This window comes from Atta colombica, unplaced genomic scaffold (genome assembly GCF_001594045.1).
Source record: "Atta colombica isolate Treedump-2 unplaced genomic scaffold, Acol1.0 scaffold238, whole genome shotgun sequence".
Classification (NCBI taxonomy): Eukaryota; Metazoa; Arthropoda; class Insecta; order Hymenoptera; family Formicidae; genus Atta; species Atta colombica.
In genome coordinates this window covers 407,014-426,099 of record NW_017259336.1, presented here as the reverse complement: position 1 = coordinate 426,099, position 19,086 = coordinate 407,014, and the positions used below count along the sequence as shown (strand labels likewise).

Genomic DNA, 19,086 nt, shown 5'->3' with positions numbered 1-19,086 from the left:
TATATAATGTGAAAATATATATTATATGTATTTCTTATTATATACATCTCAATTTTCTTCAAGGAACATTATATATTAATTGTATGTTTTAATCAATAAAATCAATAAAATATTGACGGGATTCTCATATGATTATTTATCATTTACGATAGTTTTATTATTTACTATTTTAAAGATAGTCTTTTTTTTAAATTTATTCTCTATTGTTTATATTTGTGCAATTGAATTACATGTTATACATATGATGTATAATATCAAGTTTAAATTAAACAATGTTTTTTTTGTTTTCAGAGTACAAAGAATGTCACTAGTGAAGGTACTAGTAGTAAGCTGTAGTTCGTAAGTACAAGAAATCTATGAAATATTTGAAAGAATTTCTTGGAATCTTGGTGGCTGTATGAAACACCGCTGATTGGCCGCTCGTACGCCAATTTTCCTCGACGGCGCTTCGCCATGAAAAATCGCTAAATTGCTTCTTTGAAATGCCGGAAAAGCGAAGGAAACGGTTTCCTCCGTAGTTCGCTCGACAAGTTCTTCTTGGTAGACTTCAAGCGTCGTTACTCACTTGATGATCCGCGCGATGTACTCGGGCTGATTTTCTCCCACTTTTACAAATTCGCAAAGTAGAGCAGGTATCGATGATCGAAGAAAAAAAAATTTTTGCACATGCGAGACTAAATATGAATGCATGTAAGTGCTAAGTAAGAAAGTAATAAAATAATTTTATTCACAATTTAAATAATTAATATAAATATATATATATTGTAAAATAAATCTATAAATCAATCAATCAATTAATGCTTATTTGAGTAAACGCTGAATGACAATGTGAAAATAATTTATTTAAATAAACATATTAAATACGCAAACGTTTCAATCCTGATTTGAAGCCTTATCAATGCTCCAAAATTATTAATAATGCAGTTAAGGATAGTAATGTAACAAGATATCATCATATTTCCTGGTATAATGATCATCGCAACGTTATCATAAGGATCCAAATCAGGATCGAAACATTTCAATAAAAAAATTATTTGAATAAATTATTTTCACATTGTCACTCAGTGTTTGTTCGAATAGGCATTAATTGATTGTATGGATTTATCTCAACCGAGCTATAATACTTAATTTATTAATTATATTGTTATATATTGTAAGGTAATTAATACAATTAAAATAATTTTATCCTATTTTTCTGATTTAATAAGAAGGAAGAATTTTTTATTATTTTTTTTTAAAAAGCGTTTTTACATTAAAAAAAAATGTTATTATCAAAATTGTAAGAATCGAAAAAAATGTGAAGTTTAAAAAAAGCTTTTTTGAAACTGCATATAATACATAAAATACATAAATATAATCTTTAAATAATTTTATAATTATAAGCGTTTTAGTTTTTTAATAACAGAAAATTATTAAGTTGTTTATTTATTGATATTAGATGATCACTTGGCACAAACAAAAATATATAACTTATCTAAAAATGTAATATGAGGAATTTAAATTAATAAAATTTGAAATTCACGTTTAACTTATAAATATAGTCATGACTTATAAATCATATTGATTTCTGACATCGTGTTTCGAATGTTTTCGACGAAATGGAGAGGTGTCCCCTTTAACGTCTTCAATAGTCCATGTGACACCCTGGCTCCTAGGTTTCCTTGGCAACCATCCCAATTGAAACGCGTGTCAGAAGTCGGAAGAATGGTATATAAGAGAGGTAGAAAAAAGTAACGATAGAGACGAAAGTAACGACTGAAATCTCAAACTTGGAACCGGCAATTCCGTTTATGTTATTTTGAGAGGACGAAATTTGCAGATTTGCATCATGCATTTGTTTTATTTACAAAAATAAAAAGAATCTGTATCTCTATGGCTTTTTCGTTTCAACGACTGTGAGTTTATCATTTTTGATATGTCTTTTAATAATCCATATTAAAAAATATTTAATAAAATCCGAAATGAAATATTAAGTGAGCTTTGTAGAAAAAGGGTCTGGATTATACTTTTAAATTTAATTATTCGTTTTACGTCAATTGTAAAAGATATCGCAGACGCTTGAAAAAGTCAGAATCATTTTTTACTATGCATGCAAATGGTTCGTGAAAAATTGATAATAGCCGCTATGTTGCCTCGAACGGTTGAATTGTCCTCTTTGTACGATTTTTTAAAATGAGATTCAAATTGATCCCTCTGGTAATCTTTTTACAGTAAATCTGACTCTCGATATATACTTACCTACGAATTCATTGAAATGTAGAGAATATTTAGTCAGAAATATTGAAAAACTGTCTCTATAAGTCTGTCTGTTTTTGTTCCAAATTTGACTTATCTTTTGAATATTGAAACAAGTTCTTTAAAAGAAATAAAAAATTAATTTTTGCAAACTCTTAACAAGAACGAAATATTAAGATTTTCAGAACTATAAAATCGATAATATAATCGTGAATATGATATATCGAATAACACACGCTTTTACAGTTTTGTTGAAACATTACAAAATTTAACTATGATAATAGATTTAAAAATAATTTTGTTGTATCAAAATAATTATATAGGACACTCAAACTAGTTGCTAGAATTTCAAAATTATTTGCAGCAGTGCTCCTCATGCTTGAAATTCCTCTCTATCTAATTATTTTAATGATTCAATAAAATTTTCAGATTCATATTTATCTAAATCTTCAGATACTTTAGCAAAATCGGTTTTTTTTGTAGCAAACAGTATACTAATAACTACAAGATATAAAAATCTAAAAAAATTTTTATTACAAAAAGTGAGAGAATTTGCAAGTGCCTCTAAAATTAAATTAAATTAAATTTTAAAACATTAAAAAAATTGAAATATTTTATTATAGTATTTTTTTTCTATGACAGCAAATGAAAAGTTCATAAAAAAGATATTTTTTTTATATTAAAATAATTTCTTTCTCAAATATATTATATATTCCTATTATATATTATTGAATTACAGTACTTTATTACTCAACGGATAAATTTTACGTTAATTTTGCAAATTTCTTCTGTACCATTCATTTCAACGCGCAAAGCTTTCTCGTAACAAACGAAAGTCGAGCGCTTGGAGAACGGTGTAGCGAGGGGTTAAGGCGTAGAGTCATAGAGGGTGATCAAGGGAGAGGGTGGTCTTGTGCTATTAACAGCTAATGAAAATTAGCTTTCGTCGGTTGATTGAGCGTTAAATCGTTCCTTTCTCGTTTTACGAGACAAGTCCATCAGGTGCACTCAAACGAACGTACTTCTGCTTCAAATTGTGAGCTTGTTACCGTCGCGTCGATAACAAATTTCTAACTCAAGAATTGAAAATGGTTTGTTGCATTCTGAACTAATTCTTTAAGTTTCAACGTAAATTTCGTTATAGTTAAATATTCGATAAACATCCATACTGAGAAACATTTCGAATCAATAATAACATTATTTTCATAGAAATATGATTTTAATTTTCTGAATGCAAAATAGAGAATAAATTTGAAAATATAATTTTTATATTAAATCCGTTTTATTGACAAATCTATTTTATTGAATGCACTTTGTATTTGCGTTATTTTTATTTGTATAGCTTGTTTTACTACAAGTTAAATGATTTGTAACATTTTTAAAACAGTTTTTATTTATTTATATCAAAAGATTGGAGCAATGCTGATTGTAACAATTAATGCAATGACTTCTATCCTGTAATCTGTATCTCGTGATTTAAACGTACGCAACGGAAAATCGGTTAGGCTGTATAGACTTTATAGTCGCTTCTGCAGTCCATTATTGCTTCGTTTAGAACATTTCTAAACATTGTAAAGCCATAATGCTCTTGCGCTAAACGAGGCCTTGTGTCGATGCACAGTCGCTGTTAGTGCCACGCAAAACTCGTAATAATTTGTGGCTTGCGTCACGAAAATTGTGCCGACCACTACAGTTTATTGATACTCAGGAACGCCAAAAATACGAATTACGAAGCAAATGGATGATGGATGATCAAAGAGTTTTCTGTTGCCAAAATTTAAATTCCTTTTATTTATGTAGCTGTCTGTGCAAGATTATTGCTTCTTTAATTTATTTAATTAATTTTATTTTTATAAAGTCAATTGGATATCTCTACACATATCTGGTCATATTTATCATGGAGACATTATATTTCGACATATTTTCACATATTGAAAAAAGAATATGTCTGATTGTAGTTTATTAAATATTCTATGATCATTGCTATTGTGCGTATGCATGCAATTAAAACTTAAGAACTCTAAACAAATAAATTAAAAATTACTAATTCCCACTCTGAGATCGTTCCCTAAGGATTTACATGGGCGGAATGTAAAAGACGTTTCGGCGAGGGCAATGTAACACTTTTGTTTACAACAGATGAGTGTCAGATCTAGATTTTTTCTCGTCCGTCGGTTAAGCTTGCTCGTCTCTACGTCTGAATAAACATATCTGATGTCTGTTGGGCCCACCCAGACACAGCCATTAAAACCCTTATGAGAAAGTCAGTCACGATATCACCAAGAAAATCCATTTTCCACTTGCAGCTTTGTAATTTTTTTTTTTTTTTTTTTTTTTTGCTAGGAGAAAAAGGAAAATTGAGGGAAAAAAAGCATCCTTGACAGATCTTGATTGATATACATATTTTTATTTAAAGACATTTACGCATCTATACTTAACAATAAATTGAGTTTGAACACGGTACACGCATTGCGCATGTTAAACAAATTAATATTTAATTAGCATTAATATTTAATTTATATTTTACATTGCACATGTTCCGCTATTAATTGCACACGTTTTGTTAGTAACTCGAACACATTTTTTATTTTCATTTTAAAAATTGTACTCCGTAATTTCTATGTCAGACAATATTTTTTTTAAATAAAAATAAGAAGCACATTAATTTTGCACAACATGACAGTTTTGCAACGTCATCTTTAGTTTTTTTGATTTTATGATATGAAATTTTGAAGTTTATAATATCAGAGGACTAAGGAACTAATAGAAGCTTTAGCTTGATTTGATTTTCCTATTCCTTTCCAAATTTAAGTTTGGTATTTTAGATAACAAAAGAGAAAATACAGGAAATTCAATATTTCGTATTTTATACATTTATTTACAGGCTAATTTACACGATTGTTTTTATGTCGCTATTGAATTACAATACATTATGCGTGTGATGTTGACAGCTACAAGATGATTGGTAAATTCAGTTATTTATACGTATTAATGTAATTCTGAAGAAAGGATTTTTTATGCACAGAAAATGTTTAGATGAAAATGCAATTGAAAGACTTGGAAATAATATCTTAAATTGGAGCATATTTTACAAATGAGCTATTAAAGAATTATGTTATAAATTATTAATTATATATTATTTAGTATAGTCAGATTTCAAACGTATTTTCAATTTTCTATTCTAAAAAATGTAGATATGCTTCTTGATTGAAGCAGTATTTAATAAATAAATACAATCTAAAAATTTCATGTGTTTACAGTTTTTATGTAATTGAGCACATTGTTGCCTTCAATTCATTTCAAGTCCTTCAATTTATTTTTTAGACAAAATCATTTTCCGGAAAAGAGTTTTCTCAACATTCGTCTCAATATATCTACTTAAAAGATATCATCAAAGTATTCTCTAAATGATATTTTGACATATGTTTCCTGAAGTACCATCATCTTTGTTTAGACGTGGAACAATAGTTGATACTTCGAAAGCAGTCTATCATTCACTTCTCGTCCTTGATTTTCGAGATTTGGTTTGGATCGAAATCGGATGTGATCGGGCTTTGTACCTGAACATGAGTGGCATGTAGGGGTGGACAAAGTAGCGGATGATATGGCAGACAATAATATGGGAAACCACTGAGCGCTTTGTTCGCGGGATGAATCTGTGAGCTCGACATTTGCCCGGGAAGTTGTCCGGAACCACGAAGAGGCAATCCCCTCAAATGTTCGTCCGGATGTACTAGAACGCGTACAGCCACGCGCCTGGCGCTTCCAGAGTTTACGAGGGCTCCCAATTCTTGCTGTTGGCGCCGCTTGGTTTTATACCTGAAATCATTAATGACAGTTAATGAAATTTCATAATTGGAAAGAAAAAATGTTTGTAACAAAATAATTTATTTTTTGAAAATTACATTTTCCAAAATTTTCGTATTAAATCTAGGAAAATAATGAGACGTGTAAGCATAGATAAAAAAAATTGCACCGTCGATTCTGAAACCAGATCTTGACTTGCGTTTCCGTTAATTTTAAGCCACGCGCTAAATCTGCCCTTTCTGGACCGGATAAATATTTTTGAGCAGCAAATCTTCTTTCCAGTTCATAGACTTGCGCGTGCGAGAATGCTGCCCTGCTGCGCTTTTTTCTGTTCTGCAAACTTTGACCTGAATTTTGCGATTCGTACGCGTCGTCCTCCGCCTCGTCTGTAAGATAAGTGAACGAACTTCTATTTTATATATATATATTGTGATTTGTTGCAATGTAAACAAGTTTCAATTAATAGAGAATTTAAAAAAATAGAGTTTTTATTATACGTAATTTCCACAAAATTTTGATGTTATCAAACACATTTTAACATATCTATAAATCGTCATTTATTAAAAGAGTAAAGCTTTTAAGTTTTTATCGATGAATGGTGGAATCTCATTTTTCGAATAACGTGAGCTTGCCGTACAAATTCGTTTGCGGACAAATATTTAGATTTGCGCGAGAATCTGCAACTATACTATAAAGCAATCGTTTAACTCGAAAGCCGGAGTAATCATCAGCGAGCAGCTATAGAGACGGTGAACGATCGGAGAGAGAAAGAACGAGAGAGAACCTCGTTGCTTTTGATGTCTCGTACAAACATTAACACATGTACTCGCTACTCCGACATGTTTATGCTTCTGTTCCGCAGTAATTCTCCTCTAAGTTTAACCAGTGGCACTAGAGTACAATCGTATTACAGATCAGACTAGCTTCTTCTACTTGGCAACGAGCTTGATCCGCTACTTTGCGATACATATCCCCCATTAATAAAAAATAACTTTTTTTAACGAGAATAATAAAAATTAATTACATCGCTGAAAACAAATAATAGTCTACGTTTTAATTTTATACTTGCAGATTTTTTTATCGACACAAAAAACTAATGTATTTCAAAAAAACTAAAAATAGTAAATCTTAAATTAAATTTATATATGTTTTTTTAATTACTCTCGATATAAAACTAAAACTTTTAGTCTGAACATATTTTCTTGCAAAAATATATTGCAATAATACTTCAATTACAGATATAAAAAAATGTCATAAATATCTGCATGATAAGAACAGTTTGCTGAAGTATCTAAAAATTTAGCTAAATATGGATTTGGAAATAATTTTATTAGAATCAAAATATTTATGTAGGATAGGACGCAAACTGGTTGCTAGAATATTAAAATTTTTTGTATCATTGCTTATCATGCTTGATATTTCTACCTAATTATTTTGATGGTTTAATAAAATTATTTTCAGATCTGTATCTAGCTAAATTTTTAGATATTTCAACAAAATCGTTTTGGGATTATTAAGAAATTTCGATATCTCTCCTCTAAAACGTGTTATCCTTAAAATACAGATTCCTTGCTTTTGATAGTTAATAATTGAAGTATCATGTTAAAGGAAGATACTTTTACGTATATTTTAAAATAAAACAAAATTTTTAATAATTTTTTTTCTAAATCAGGAAGTATTTGCAAATAAATCACAATGTTCTCCTGACAATGTCATAATTATTTCACGCTCAAAATGCTCATCCTACGTCAATGTTTATCGTCGGTGGTCAGCAGGAGACGTGGAACATTTAGAGAGATCTATATTTGATCACTTTCGACGTCGACTAGATGCCATCTCGTCCGGCTAATGCGTCCATCCTTCGTGCTCGTCAAACATCCTATGGATGTTTATATCGAGTCTATATCGAGAGTTCAGTTCCAGGCAAGCAAGTGGCGTCTACTGAGTCTGATTACATCGATGATCCTTCGAGATCACTAAAACGCTTTTCGGCTCCTCCATGGATAGACTTTATCAGGAAGGACGCAAAAGTCAGGAAGGATTTTTTCAGTTATTACCGTAGTAGTAATAAGTGGTTAAAAATAATTTGTCGTAACAACGTTGATTCTTTTGATTATCCATTATCATATTAAATGACTGGAGAGATTTCCCCTCGAAAGTGGACTCGTAATTTTCTAAGTGCACCTTGAATCGGTGCCAGCTCGTGTCTACCTCTTCACCCTCGAGCTGCTGCAAACAATATACTACCGTGCGGTTTCAGGTGACAATTCTTCATTTAAGAATAGACGCTCTTTCGTAATGTTAATTACTGTGTATTTGATGTTATCTTTACACGATCTATCTTTATAAAATTTTACATAACGTGTTTCCTATAATTTTTTTTTCTGAGTATCCTGAAATTACTGTGAATCGTATTTTGTCTTCCTTAAATCATTTTCTCCTTTGCAATATGATACGTGGATGTAATACGTCAAGTTTGTTATAAAATATAATTATCTAATTTTATCACAATTTAATACATAATAATTTGTTAAATCCGGATTGAAACAATTAATAAGTAATTAGGATCAATAATGATTCAAATTTTATGTTCTAAATGCTAAAAAATGTCTTTATTTATAACTTTTATAATTATGAAGAAATACAAAGTAGAAATCTTGCATAAATGCTGTTAATTATGATTGATTTCATAAAACAGTCAGTGCGAGGGGAGTATCTGTTTACCCTCATACTAAGATAACACTATTCGACTAAAGTAACTCTATACTTTCGTATCATTAACGAGGGCGAGTATTACGAAAAGATGGACATGACATAAAGGGATGCAAAGGTAAACTATCGTTATCTCTTGTGTGTAATATATAACGCAATGTACATATGGTACAGCTCAATTGATTACATAGAAAATATTTTAAACATAATATATATATATATATATATATACATATATATATATAAAATTGCAACATAAAATAGCAATATTGTATATTTTCGTGTAACACGTAGCGCAATACGTATATTGTAGTTAGCGAACACAAACGATTAACTAAGAATTATTGCTATCCTACATGGAACACATAGCACTACATCTGTCACGAATAAATCAATCACGAACGTTTACTCGGAAATAGTTAGCGATCGTAACCTTGATCTAAAATGGTTTCATCTAAACGAAGGTAATCTGCGAATCCTTGCGTGCTTGAGACACATAGGAACAGAGTGTGGCCAGAGATCGAACAAGTGCAAGAAGTAGCCGGTACTCGTGACGTCTGCCGAGTCGAGTGCCACTTATGCTACTAAAATTACATTCAATTACGTTATCTGCGCTCGGGTTAACTTTAAAAACCCTTGAAAAGAGCTCGTCTGTTACGTGCGTATCTGCTTAAATGACCTCTTAAGCCCGCATCCTCATATTCGATACAAGATCCTCCGGTTGGTCATCATCTTTTAGAATCTCGAAGTTATTGTTCTCGCTCGCAATATGTTAGTTAGAATTTCTTTTTTGAAAAGAATTAACATTTCGTCTCCTTTACGTAATTAAAAATAAATTTGTTATTTATCATAACATTTATAACGATTTTTTTTTAATAATGTGACCTCAATTTTTTAAGAAAATTCTGCTTCGTAGTTATATGCATATGAAGTTGCCTATCAATTATTTTTTGCAAATTATTGTTTTAATTAATTCAATACTGCAGAGTAAATAAAAAATTCAAATATAAGATGTTATTTTGATATTTTGATACTCGAGAAGAGTAAAACTTTTTTTTTTTTTAAATACGATACGTTTTTTGTTATAAAATTATGAAATTATGATAATTTATGCACATGCGAATAATATCACGTACCTAGATATTTATTTTTACTCATGTCCAAGGCTTCATCCTGCTGTCTATGAGAAGTTTCCGGTTCTTTAACAGACTGATATGCCGTCAGGTTTCCCAGAGTTTCGAAGTGATTCTTAAAAGTTCCTTGGCTCAAGTGCGGGAGGCCTCCAAAATTTGATAAATTTGCTTGCGCCAAGTTCCTCCTCAAGATATCCAACTCATGTGCCATGTTCAATTCTGGGGTGGGCAATCTTTGATAATGAATCACCTGATCGTGATCGTAATTTCCGTCGAACTGCTCGTTCTCCACGCGTTCACAGTCATGATTATGTTTTCTCATCGGCACGGAAACGGTGGCCTGGATTTTCTCCAAATCACATCTTCTCGAATCCACGCCAGAATTTTTTCGGCTCAGAATATCAGCGATACTAAAAGGGGTTGGTTGAAGGGGTTTCGGCGAGGCTTCGCTATGTTTCTCGTCCTCCATCACTCTATGCTTTGCTATTTTTCTCTTTCTCACGACGATCACAACAAAAGCTGTCTTAAAATAAGTCTTTCTATGCACTCGATGTCCTTTTTAAATTTTCTCTTCTTTAATTTTCTTCATAATTACAACCATCATTTTTATCTATACACTCCAGGAAATTCGTCTCGTCACATCTTACTAATTGTCATCGTGCAAATTCACTACCTTGTTTTTTCTTCACAAAAAATTTTGACTTCTTTCACTTTTAGAAACTTATCGAAAAAAATCGAAAAATCACACGTCGAATTTTCTCAATCACGCAGGATGTCATTCTCGCTTGTTCGTCGACACGTTAGAATGGAGGATCAGCCAACGAATGCTAGGCGCCTTCCGTGTTCACATAATCCCTGGATACTCTCGAGCAGCCAGAAAGATCGTTGGTAGGCCGACTGGCGTTATTAATTGTTATTCCCGAGTGCTCGACCCTTCCGATTCGAGTGTGCTTCGGTCAAGTGTGCTTGTCGCCCGCGGAGACTTATTTTTCGAATTACCACACTCAACCCACAACTTGCCCTTCCTCCCTCGAGAAGAGCCTCCCTCTTTTACTCGACCAACCCCCACCTAAGAGATGCTTCGCCCTCTTCTCGCCCTTCTCTTCATCCCTCTTTCCTCCTGTTTCTCTTTCTGTTTTGCTAAGATCTCTATACGTAGATGATCTCACTCGAGAGACTAGTTTTGCTAATCGAAAGATGATGCTCAAAACTTATCAAATTCCGTCGACGACTCTCTCATCAGCTATCGATCGCTCTCTCACTGTGTGTCATAGAAATGATCTTTCTTTCCTCTCCTTAACGAGCTTCGTAATGCTCTTCGTCACCCACCCTCTCAGTCTCTGCTCTCCTAAGTGAGCTTACACGCGCGAATACCGCGCGTTCTGAGGTAGGTGGAGCTTTGGGTGTTCTACGTGCGATCAGACGTGACGCTTCCGTCACGACGCAAGCCTCGCCCTACGGCCAATCCACAGCTTTTCCCGCGACGTCGCTTTTCCGCGATGGCCAATCCAGATGGAGACACGAGGTCGGGAAAGATTCTGCTACGGAGTGGGATCGCGAGAGATTTTTAGATCATCGTGATTGTCGCGACCCGCCGGAAACGTACGGACACTTTACAGATTTTCTCGTTTTGTCATTCGTGTCAGCGAAGATGATAAAAAGCTGCTTAAGTTCTTATCGATGAGAGCAATGAAGCAATCACTCACGGTGGTCATACATGATGACAGTTTCATTATTGATATATGTTTTATGATTAAATATATAAGATTTGATTAAATTGTGTATTAGTACATTAGGAAAGTAGTTATCAGATTTAATCAGATTATGTATAATCTATTGCATTTGACGTCTTTTACAACAGAATGTGATAAAGTTTTTCAATTAATATTTTGATATGTAATACGTTTCCTATTTATTCTTTCTTGTTTTTTATATTAATCATTCTTGTTATTTTTAATAAAATATTATATTTAATAACATTTTTAATAAAATATTTTTTATCAAAAATAGCACTTAAATAACCTAAAATGTATTTAAAACAATCTACAGTTCATTCACAAAATTAAAATTCTATTCACAATTTTGTATATCGTGTAATATGAAAGACATTTGAAGAGTCAGAAAAATATATAAACTCACATACATTAATTAAAATATACGACAGATAAAATTACAAAGAAAATTTTATTTTAAAGTCAAACGCAAATTACATCTAAAATGGATTTAAAATAAGATAAGATACTTTTTTTTAGAAATTAGTGAGATATTATTATAAAATAAAGCATTCAACAACAAATGGAATTATTTTTTAAAAGGCCATGTTGCTAGTTGATGAAAAATGATCGAAGTTAGTGGAATCAAACCGGATAATTTCAAAAAGTTACTTCGTTCTCTTTGTACATAGGTACAAGCGGAATGATAGATGCTACTTTTCGATGCGATACGAGAGAGAAACTGTGCGGTGCATGTATAGGGTGTGCTTTACATAACAATCGCCGCTAAAGACTCGCGGCATTGTTCGCCACGTGCTAGCACCCGAGTTCCTATGGCGGTTTAATTAAGTGTGAACCACAGGAACGTGGACTATGCCTGAGTTGATTTGATGATGACCTCACATGCTCGAGATATCGATGAGAAAATACTTTCGTTCTCTCTATCCCCTCTTTCAATAACTTATCATTGCGTGATACATCATTCTTGTCACACACGCCAATAACAAATTTTATTACCACAAAAATAATAAAAATCTTAATACAAATTAACATGTTCTTATAGGAAGTTATTTATAGTAATAGACTTTTATCTTTAATTGCGGAAATTAAAAATTTTTTGTCAAAAAATATAGTTTGGCTTTTTCATTCAAAATGACTTTTTTTGTATTAAATTATTAATTAATAGTAGAAAACTATAAACACGCTTTAACGTTACAACGGCAATCAAGACGATCTAAGAATATTTTTTCTATACTTTTTTCAAATAAAAAAATATTGAGGAGGCAGCTCTTATCTTAAAGTATATATTTAATTATTTGAGATATTTTATCATCTTTTATAATTATTTTGATATAAAATTAAATCAACAGTTATTTTCTTGTTTTATAATACGGAATATGAAAAATTTATGAATATTTAAATTATGAATGACACATAATCTTTCCTGAATTCTGATAATTACTTAAAATCAACAAACTTTTTTTGAAATAAAGAACAAATTGTATCAAATACAACCATTATGCTTTAAGGATCCGGACCGGAAATTGGAAAAACGTCATCCGCCATTTGCTCGTTACACTCTATTATACACAGACGTTCGGAGACCAATCTTAAGTCTACATACCGAGACCTCTTTTTCTTGATCCGATCTAATCAATAATAAATTATAGGGGGATGGTGGTACATCTCTCCCCTAAAGCTAAGGTTCTGACCCTCCCGCTCAATTGGTCGCAATTCTTAAAGACCTTAATTGGCGCGGAAAATTATACCTTATTTCAGTTACCCCCCCGAACAAGACCGGCGTCCGCCCTTCGCCGATTTCATCCTTTCCTCTATTTCGCTACACTTTGTTGCCTCTCGTCTTTTCCTCTTTCACTCGATTTTTGCCACTCGGATATTTCTTTTTATGCTATAAGCAATCGTTCGAAATATCGAGATCGGGTATATAGAGCAAGTGGAATTTTTATTGAAAGACACGTCGTGAGATAGGTGGACCAATTACGGGATTAAGTATCGGTCGTTTACGAAATGAAGTCTCTGTCAGCGAACATTATCTCGCCAGCATCCACCAACTCTGGCAGTCGTCATTTATATGACAAGTCGGACTGTTGCGCAAAATGTCACCGGCCTCGATATTTGTCTTAAACAGAGCTTTGCGGTTACCCTTTTAACAAGCTCGTCTTCGCCTGTCGCATGAAGAGAGCAACTGGAGATGTCCCATAAAATCAAATAGTTCTGTACAAGGCTCTTTCCGAGCCCAATTTAACCGGCAGTCAATAAAGACTGCGAACTAACGATGGAACTCGTTCAACGACCGTATCGAACGAAAGCGAAACGTTAACGTAAACTGAAAAACAATCGTCAGCCACGGCGGCTGTCACTCCAACGAGGAGTTGGCATCCGCGTGGCAGAGTCATCTGTTCCTTACGCGGTCGCGATCGTTTATTTTTCCAGAATGGTCGCTAAAATACTTTCGTTCCGTTCGGTCCTCCAAGTAACTTTAACTATTTATAGTGGTCCACCTAAATGAATTATTGGAGCATTTTTTTACGGATAAGGTCGAAGTTCAGGCGAATCAATGAACGAACAGGACTTATTAGAGCTTATTCTGTAATCTGAATTTATCATATGTTTTTAAATGATATTGATTAAAATAATCTTTGTTATATAAATAAATTTTTTAATTAAAACAAAATAAATAATTGAAGAAAATATATGACACTTTTCTCATAAATTGTATAATATATTACTTTTTCTGTAATAAAACAAAATAAGTTGCTATTTAACATAATAAAAGGATCTCATAATAATGTAAAGAAAATTGAGTCACGGTAAAATGAATAAGTTTTAATATATAATGTAGCTTATAATATAGAGAACAAAACATGTTATAAACGCAAGGCTCAATAATAGATAGTTTTCGAATTTTGTACATACATCAAAGTAATTAAACTTATGCTGATAGAACACCTTATAAAATTAAGCATCTTATAAAATTTAAAAAATTATAAATTTATAAAAATATATAATAATAATAAAATATATATTGTAAATAAATCTTAAATTTTAGAATATAAAATTTATAATTGTTACACGTTAATCGTAGGTTATTAATTTCAATAAATATATTTTTTAATGATGTTATAATGGCCTTAGAAGTTCGAAAAGTCACGAAAAATCGACAAGGAGAAGCTAATCGAGATTCATGATGCAGAGTCAGAGGAAGAGAAGAAGAAAGAGGAAAAGGGAGAAGAAATGTGAATGAGCGGGAGTGGCGGCGGCAGCATACACTAAGCACTAATATTACGTCTCTGGACTGACAGACGCGCGGACTTTAAAACCCAAGACTAACAAACAGTTAGCAGTCATCCGGTCTTCTTGCTTTTATATTCCTATGCGCACGTTCTCGCACGCGGCCGCCCATATCGCGCGCTAACGCTCGCGCGAGTAAATCTCTCTTTCTCTCGCCTTGCACTCTGGTTACTTTCGCGTTGTCAAACGGCGATCGAAATTTCCTGCTCGCCTTCGCCGAAGACAGAGACAAGGTTTCCTGTCGACGGGGAATTTCGAAGAGAAGTCAAGCAAGCCCTCGTCAAAGCTGAGAGCGCGACTTTCGCGCGGGAATAGACATTCTTAGATATCGTTCGCAGAAGGATTGCTTCTATCGCGATGCCTTGATGTGATATCCGTGATATCATCACATATAGATTGACATTCACATACATATTTGTGTATGAATTTTATTAGTTTGCTTTATTTCATTTTATTACATATAAATAATCTTGCACTTCAATAAACAATAAATAAATCAAATCTTTACTGCGAATACAATTGTATTTTGGGGAAACTGAAAGAAAATAATATTTTCTGTGATGCAGCCGTTTAAAATAAGAGTAAATCTTATCAATGATTAAAAATTGGGTTAAGAGTCATGGCTCACAAAGAAACATATAGCAGTAAGACGTAAACAATAAGCGATTTGACCAATCATAGTAGAGAATATAAGTAATAGTAAGTCCAAAATGTTAATTTGCTGATTGCATACATCTTGCTATTCATGTTTTTGATGTGCCATGACTTTTAGAATTCATCTTTATTTTTATTTCTTGGTATTCTTCATCTTCTATTGATATTTTAAATCTTTGTAAATAATGATTACATTTTATTATTTTTATAAATATTATGGACAATAAATCTGTTTCTTTTCTTAAAAATACTTATAATATTATTGTAATTACGATCAATATTAAAAAATAATTATCCGTGTCAGATATAACTTTCAAATTGTATGAAATAGTTTATTATTTATATTGATTAGTCTATATAATACATTATTCTTAGTTTTTAAAATTAAAATTATCTTAATATCAATATAGAGAAATTATCAGTGTAAGAAAATGAAGCAATAAAAAAATTGTGAAAAAATATATTTTATCATCAAAAGATACTAAAAACTACATATAGCAGTTTGTTATCTTAGATGGAGACTTACATGGGAAGATATCTCCTTTGATAATCGAATCCTTTGATATTTGCCATGATGATTTTATCATCAAGAGATATATAGGAGAATTCTCGTATATTAATATTTATCTGATGTACATGCATTTTCTACTCTACCAGCCGGTGTGAAAGGAGATTTCTCGATTATACCAGCGTATAGTTACTTTGAAAATCCCTATAGATGGCTGGCGATAGTCGTGATTCTTCTTCTGCTGAACCTCCTGCACATTCAGCTCTACCAGTAGAACGAATCGTAATAGCTCATAAATCCCTGTTTTTTCCCTAGGCATCAGATCTTTTTATTATTTTTGACCAAGCGAGTGTGAATAATCGAATAATTATCTTTCCAAGTCATAATTAGGCCACCACAGAGGATCTTTTTTTCAAAAGCCATCGTGCTCCGGAATTAAAAATTCAGATAGAATGACATTTCGTGTAACATGCATTACTAATTGCATTACTAATCACATTACTAATTATCTTCGAAGTAAATCGTCATATGAAATGATGCTGAATTGTTAATTCCAAGATGTATACAAATTTATGAATAATTATTTAATACTACATTTTTACATGTTATTAAATTACAAGCAAAATTATTAATATAACGAAATTTATATCGAATTTTTTTAGAGACATATTTAGTTTGTAAAATAAATCGGATAATACGCGAAATTAGTTTTGGAATTAAAGCATATAATTTATTCTTCAGATATTTTTAGTAAGATTGCATACGTGCAAAGAGTTAACAAGAGATTTGTTGAAACGTCGTCAATGTCGTATCTTTTTCGCGGATAATCCTTTCACCTCACTTCAAGGACTACGGATAAGAAAAAGAAGAAATAGGTCCATTGGAGTGGGCGATCTGCGAAAGAAAGAGAACGAGGAAGAAATAAAGAGTATGGCGGACGCGGAGCGTGGCGGGATCCTGGTAACTCCTGGGGGTCATGATTAATCAATTAGCAATCTTGGAAGCCCCTTTAAAAATCGACGCCGAGGAGAGGGAAGGTTCGGAGCAAAAAAAAAGGATAGCTGCCCAAAGGAGCCGCCAATGACGCGGCTGAATCCGTTGCACGACCGCACTGTCAACCGATTTTCGAAAAAATTCGATCACGTCGATTGTTTGCCCTGCCGATCGCACTCCGTTTGGATCCCATCTCATCTTCTGCTTCTCTCAACAAAGTTCTTCATCAACCGACAAATTCTATTATGTCGACTGAAAGAAAAGATTCCCCTTCATCTCTTTTAGCGGTCTGTTTCGATCCATTGAATGGCGTAATTAAGTTGTAAGTGAATTAATTTTGAGAACAGTAAGGGATTTAGAGACGAGCCTTCAAGGGTGTCGATCATGAAATTTTACAAAGTATTTCCAGATGTAGGATGTTCTCAAATGACTATTTGAAACGATTATTAAACTAAATGACTATTTGAAACGTAATTAGTTAATGAAACTCTTGAAAAAACGATAAATATTACATTTCTCTAAAATATTTATTACGCTAATATTAAAAGGATCATTGCAGCATTTTGGCAAAGTTAAGTTAAAGAAATTATGTTTTAATCATTCGAATATCATTCGCGTGCAATATATCGTTTAAAAGCTATAATGTCCAAGTTGCACATGACATCGGTATGTTTTCAGCATGCGGACGTGTTCGATCATAGGAAGCCCGAATTTTATTGTAGGTCCAAAAGCGGCTAAAAGCGGCTGCATAAACCCTTCAGGTCACTCAGGACGGTTATCTCCTCCTTCCTGAAAGCTTTTTATTTTATTGCTGCATCCTCCTATAATGCATACCTCGGGACGTGTTCTTACTTTTATTACAAGCCTGTGTCGGCAGTCTTTGATTTAATTAACTCTTAAAGTTCTGTTACCTTATCCGTTACCGACACGTTTCCTAAACAGCAAGAAGATAGAAATATCAAGAGAAGAAACCACTCTGATTCTGTGTGAGAAAACTAACATTGAGATTCTTTATGAATAACAACTACAATAAATAATTGCAATAAATGATATAACTACAATACATGATTTTACTTACTCCTTGATTCTCTATCTTCTGCATTTGGGACATGTGCCATTGATACTTTCAATATTATTTCATATTAAAGTAGATATGTAAGTAGATACATAGTAACGTATATTAATAATTACAAGTATTCAATTACAATAATAATATTTATATTAAAATGATGAGTGGAACTTTGTATTTAAAGTTAAGATTGTTTTATATTATTCCGAGAAAGCCTCCAAATCATTATATGATTGATTAAGTAGACACCGTATATGTAGAGGAGAAATTATCATTTCTATTATTTTATTTAACATTCGAAACAGCTTTGCCATCTAGAAACTGTATAAGGTAAATATAACCTTATATTATCGAAGATAATTTTCTTGCTTTCGTCTCATCGCATTCACAAAGCTGCACTGCCACGAGTTATTAGTCGGATACCTGATTTTTAATTATTATGTAAGTTAAATATTTACAATCTTGTTATAAAGGGATATTATAAAGAGAAAAACTAATAGAAACAATAAATAAATTAAATTATTATTAATCGTTTGTCGTGACGTATAAATGCATCGAATAGGCTCGTCTTTCCTTAATGATAACTATTCTATGTTTGCAATTTTACGATGTTTTTTCCAAAAATATGAATTATCGCCGTGAAGAATTTTTTAGGATGGTGTAGCTAGGAAGAAAGCAACAAACATGATGATAATAATTTAAATGTTAAATACGACTTTAATTTATCAGATAAATTGTTGAAATTGTAACATTAGATAAATAACGCTTTATTGTCTAACAGATAATAATTTTGTTCCATGTTATAGAACAATATACTAAACCACATGTGAGAGAAAGTATTGCGAGATTTTTACGCTTAATTTATTTATAGAATTGCAATTCGATTACATTAGTCACGCATTTCGATTACATTATCATGATATTTTTTCTAGATTATTAGTATCCAAGCAA

At 32.2% G+C, this 19,086-nt stretch overlaps 1 protein-coding gene across 1 annotated transcript; it reads right to left on the bottom strand.

The window, feature by feature from the left end:
• Window positions 1-5,729: 5,729 nt before the first annotated feature.
• Window positions 5,730-10,519, bottom strand: LOC108688735 (homeobox protein Nkx-2.5-like). The gene is made up of 3 exons (XM_018195095.1): window positions 9,891-10,519; window positions 6,212-6,428; window positions 5,730-6,054 (listed from the first exon to the last, which is right to left on the bottom strand). Exons 1-3 carry the CDS (start codon window positions 10,354-10,356, stop codon window positions 5,730-5,732), a joined length of 1,008 nt encoding a protein of 335 aa, XP_018050584.1. The 5' UTR covers window positions 10,357-10,519.
• Between the last annotated feature and the right edge of the window lie 8,567 nt (window positions 10,520-19,086).

What these genes read in the sequence shown, in the direction of transcription:
- LOC108688735 (XM_018195095.1), bottom strand. Translation starts at nt 10,356, where the DNA reads ATGGAGGACGAGAAACATAGCGAAGCCTCGCCGAAACCCCTTCAACCA. An exon ending in GAGTAAAAATAAATATCTAG is followed by an intron (nt 6,429 to 9,890) that starts GTACGTGATATT and finishes CTTATCTTACAG; the next exon opens with ACGAGGCGGAGGACGACGCG. An exon ending in ATCTGGTTTCAGAATCGACG is followed by an intron (nt 6,055 to 6,211) that starts GTGCAATTTTTT and finishes TAATGATTTCAG; the next exon opens with GTATAAAACCAAGCGGCGCC.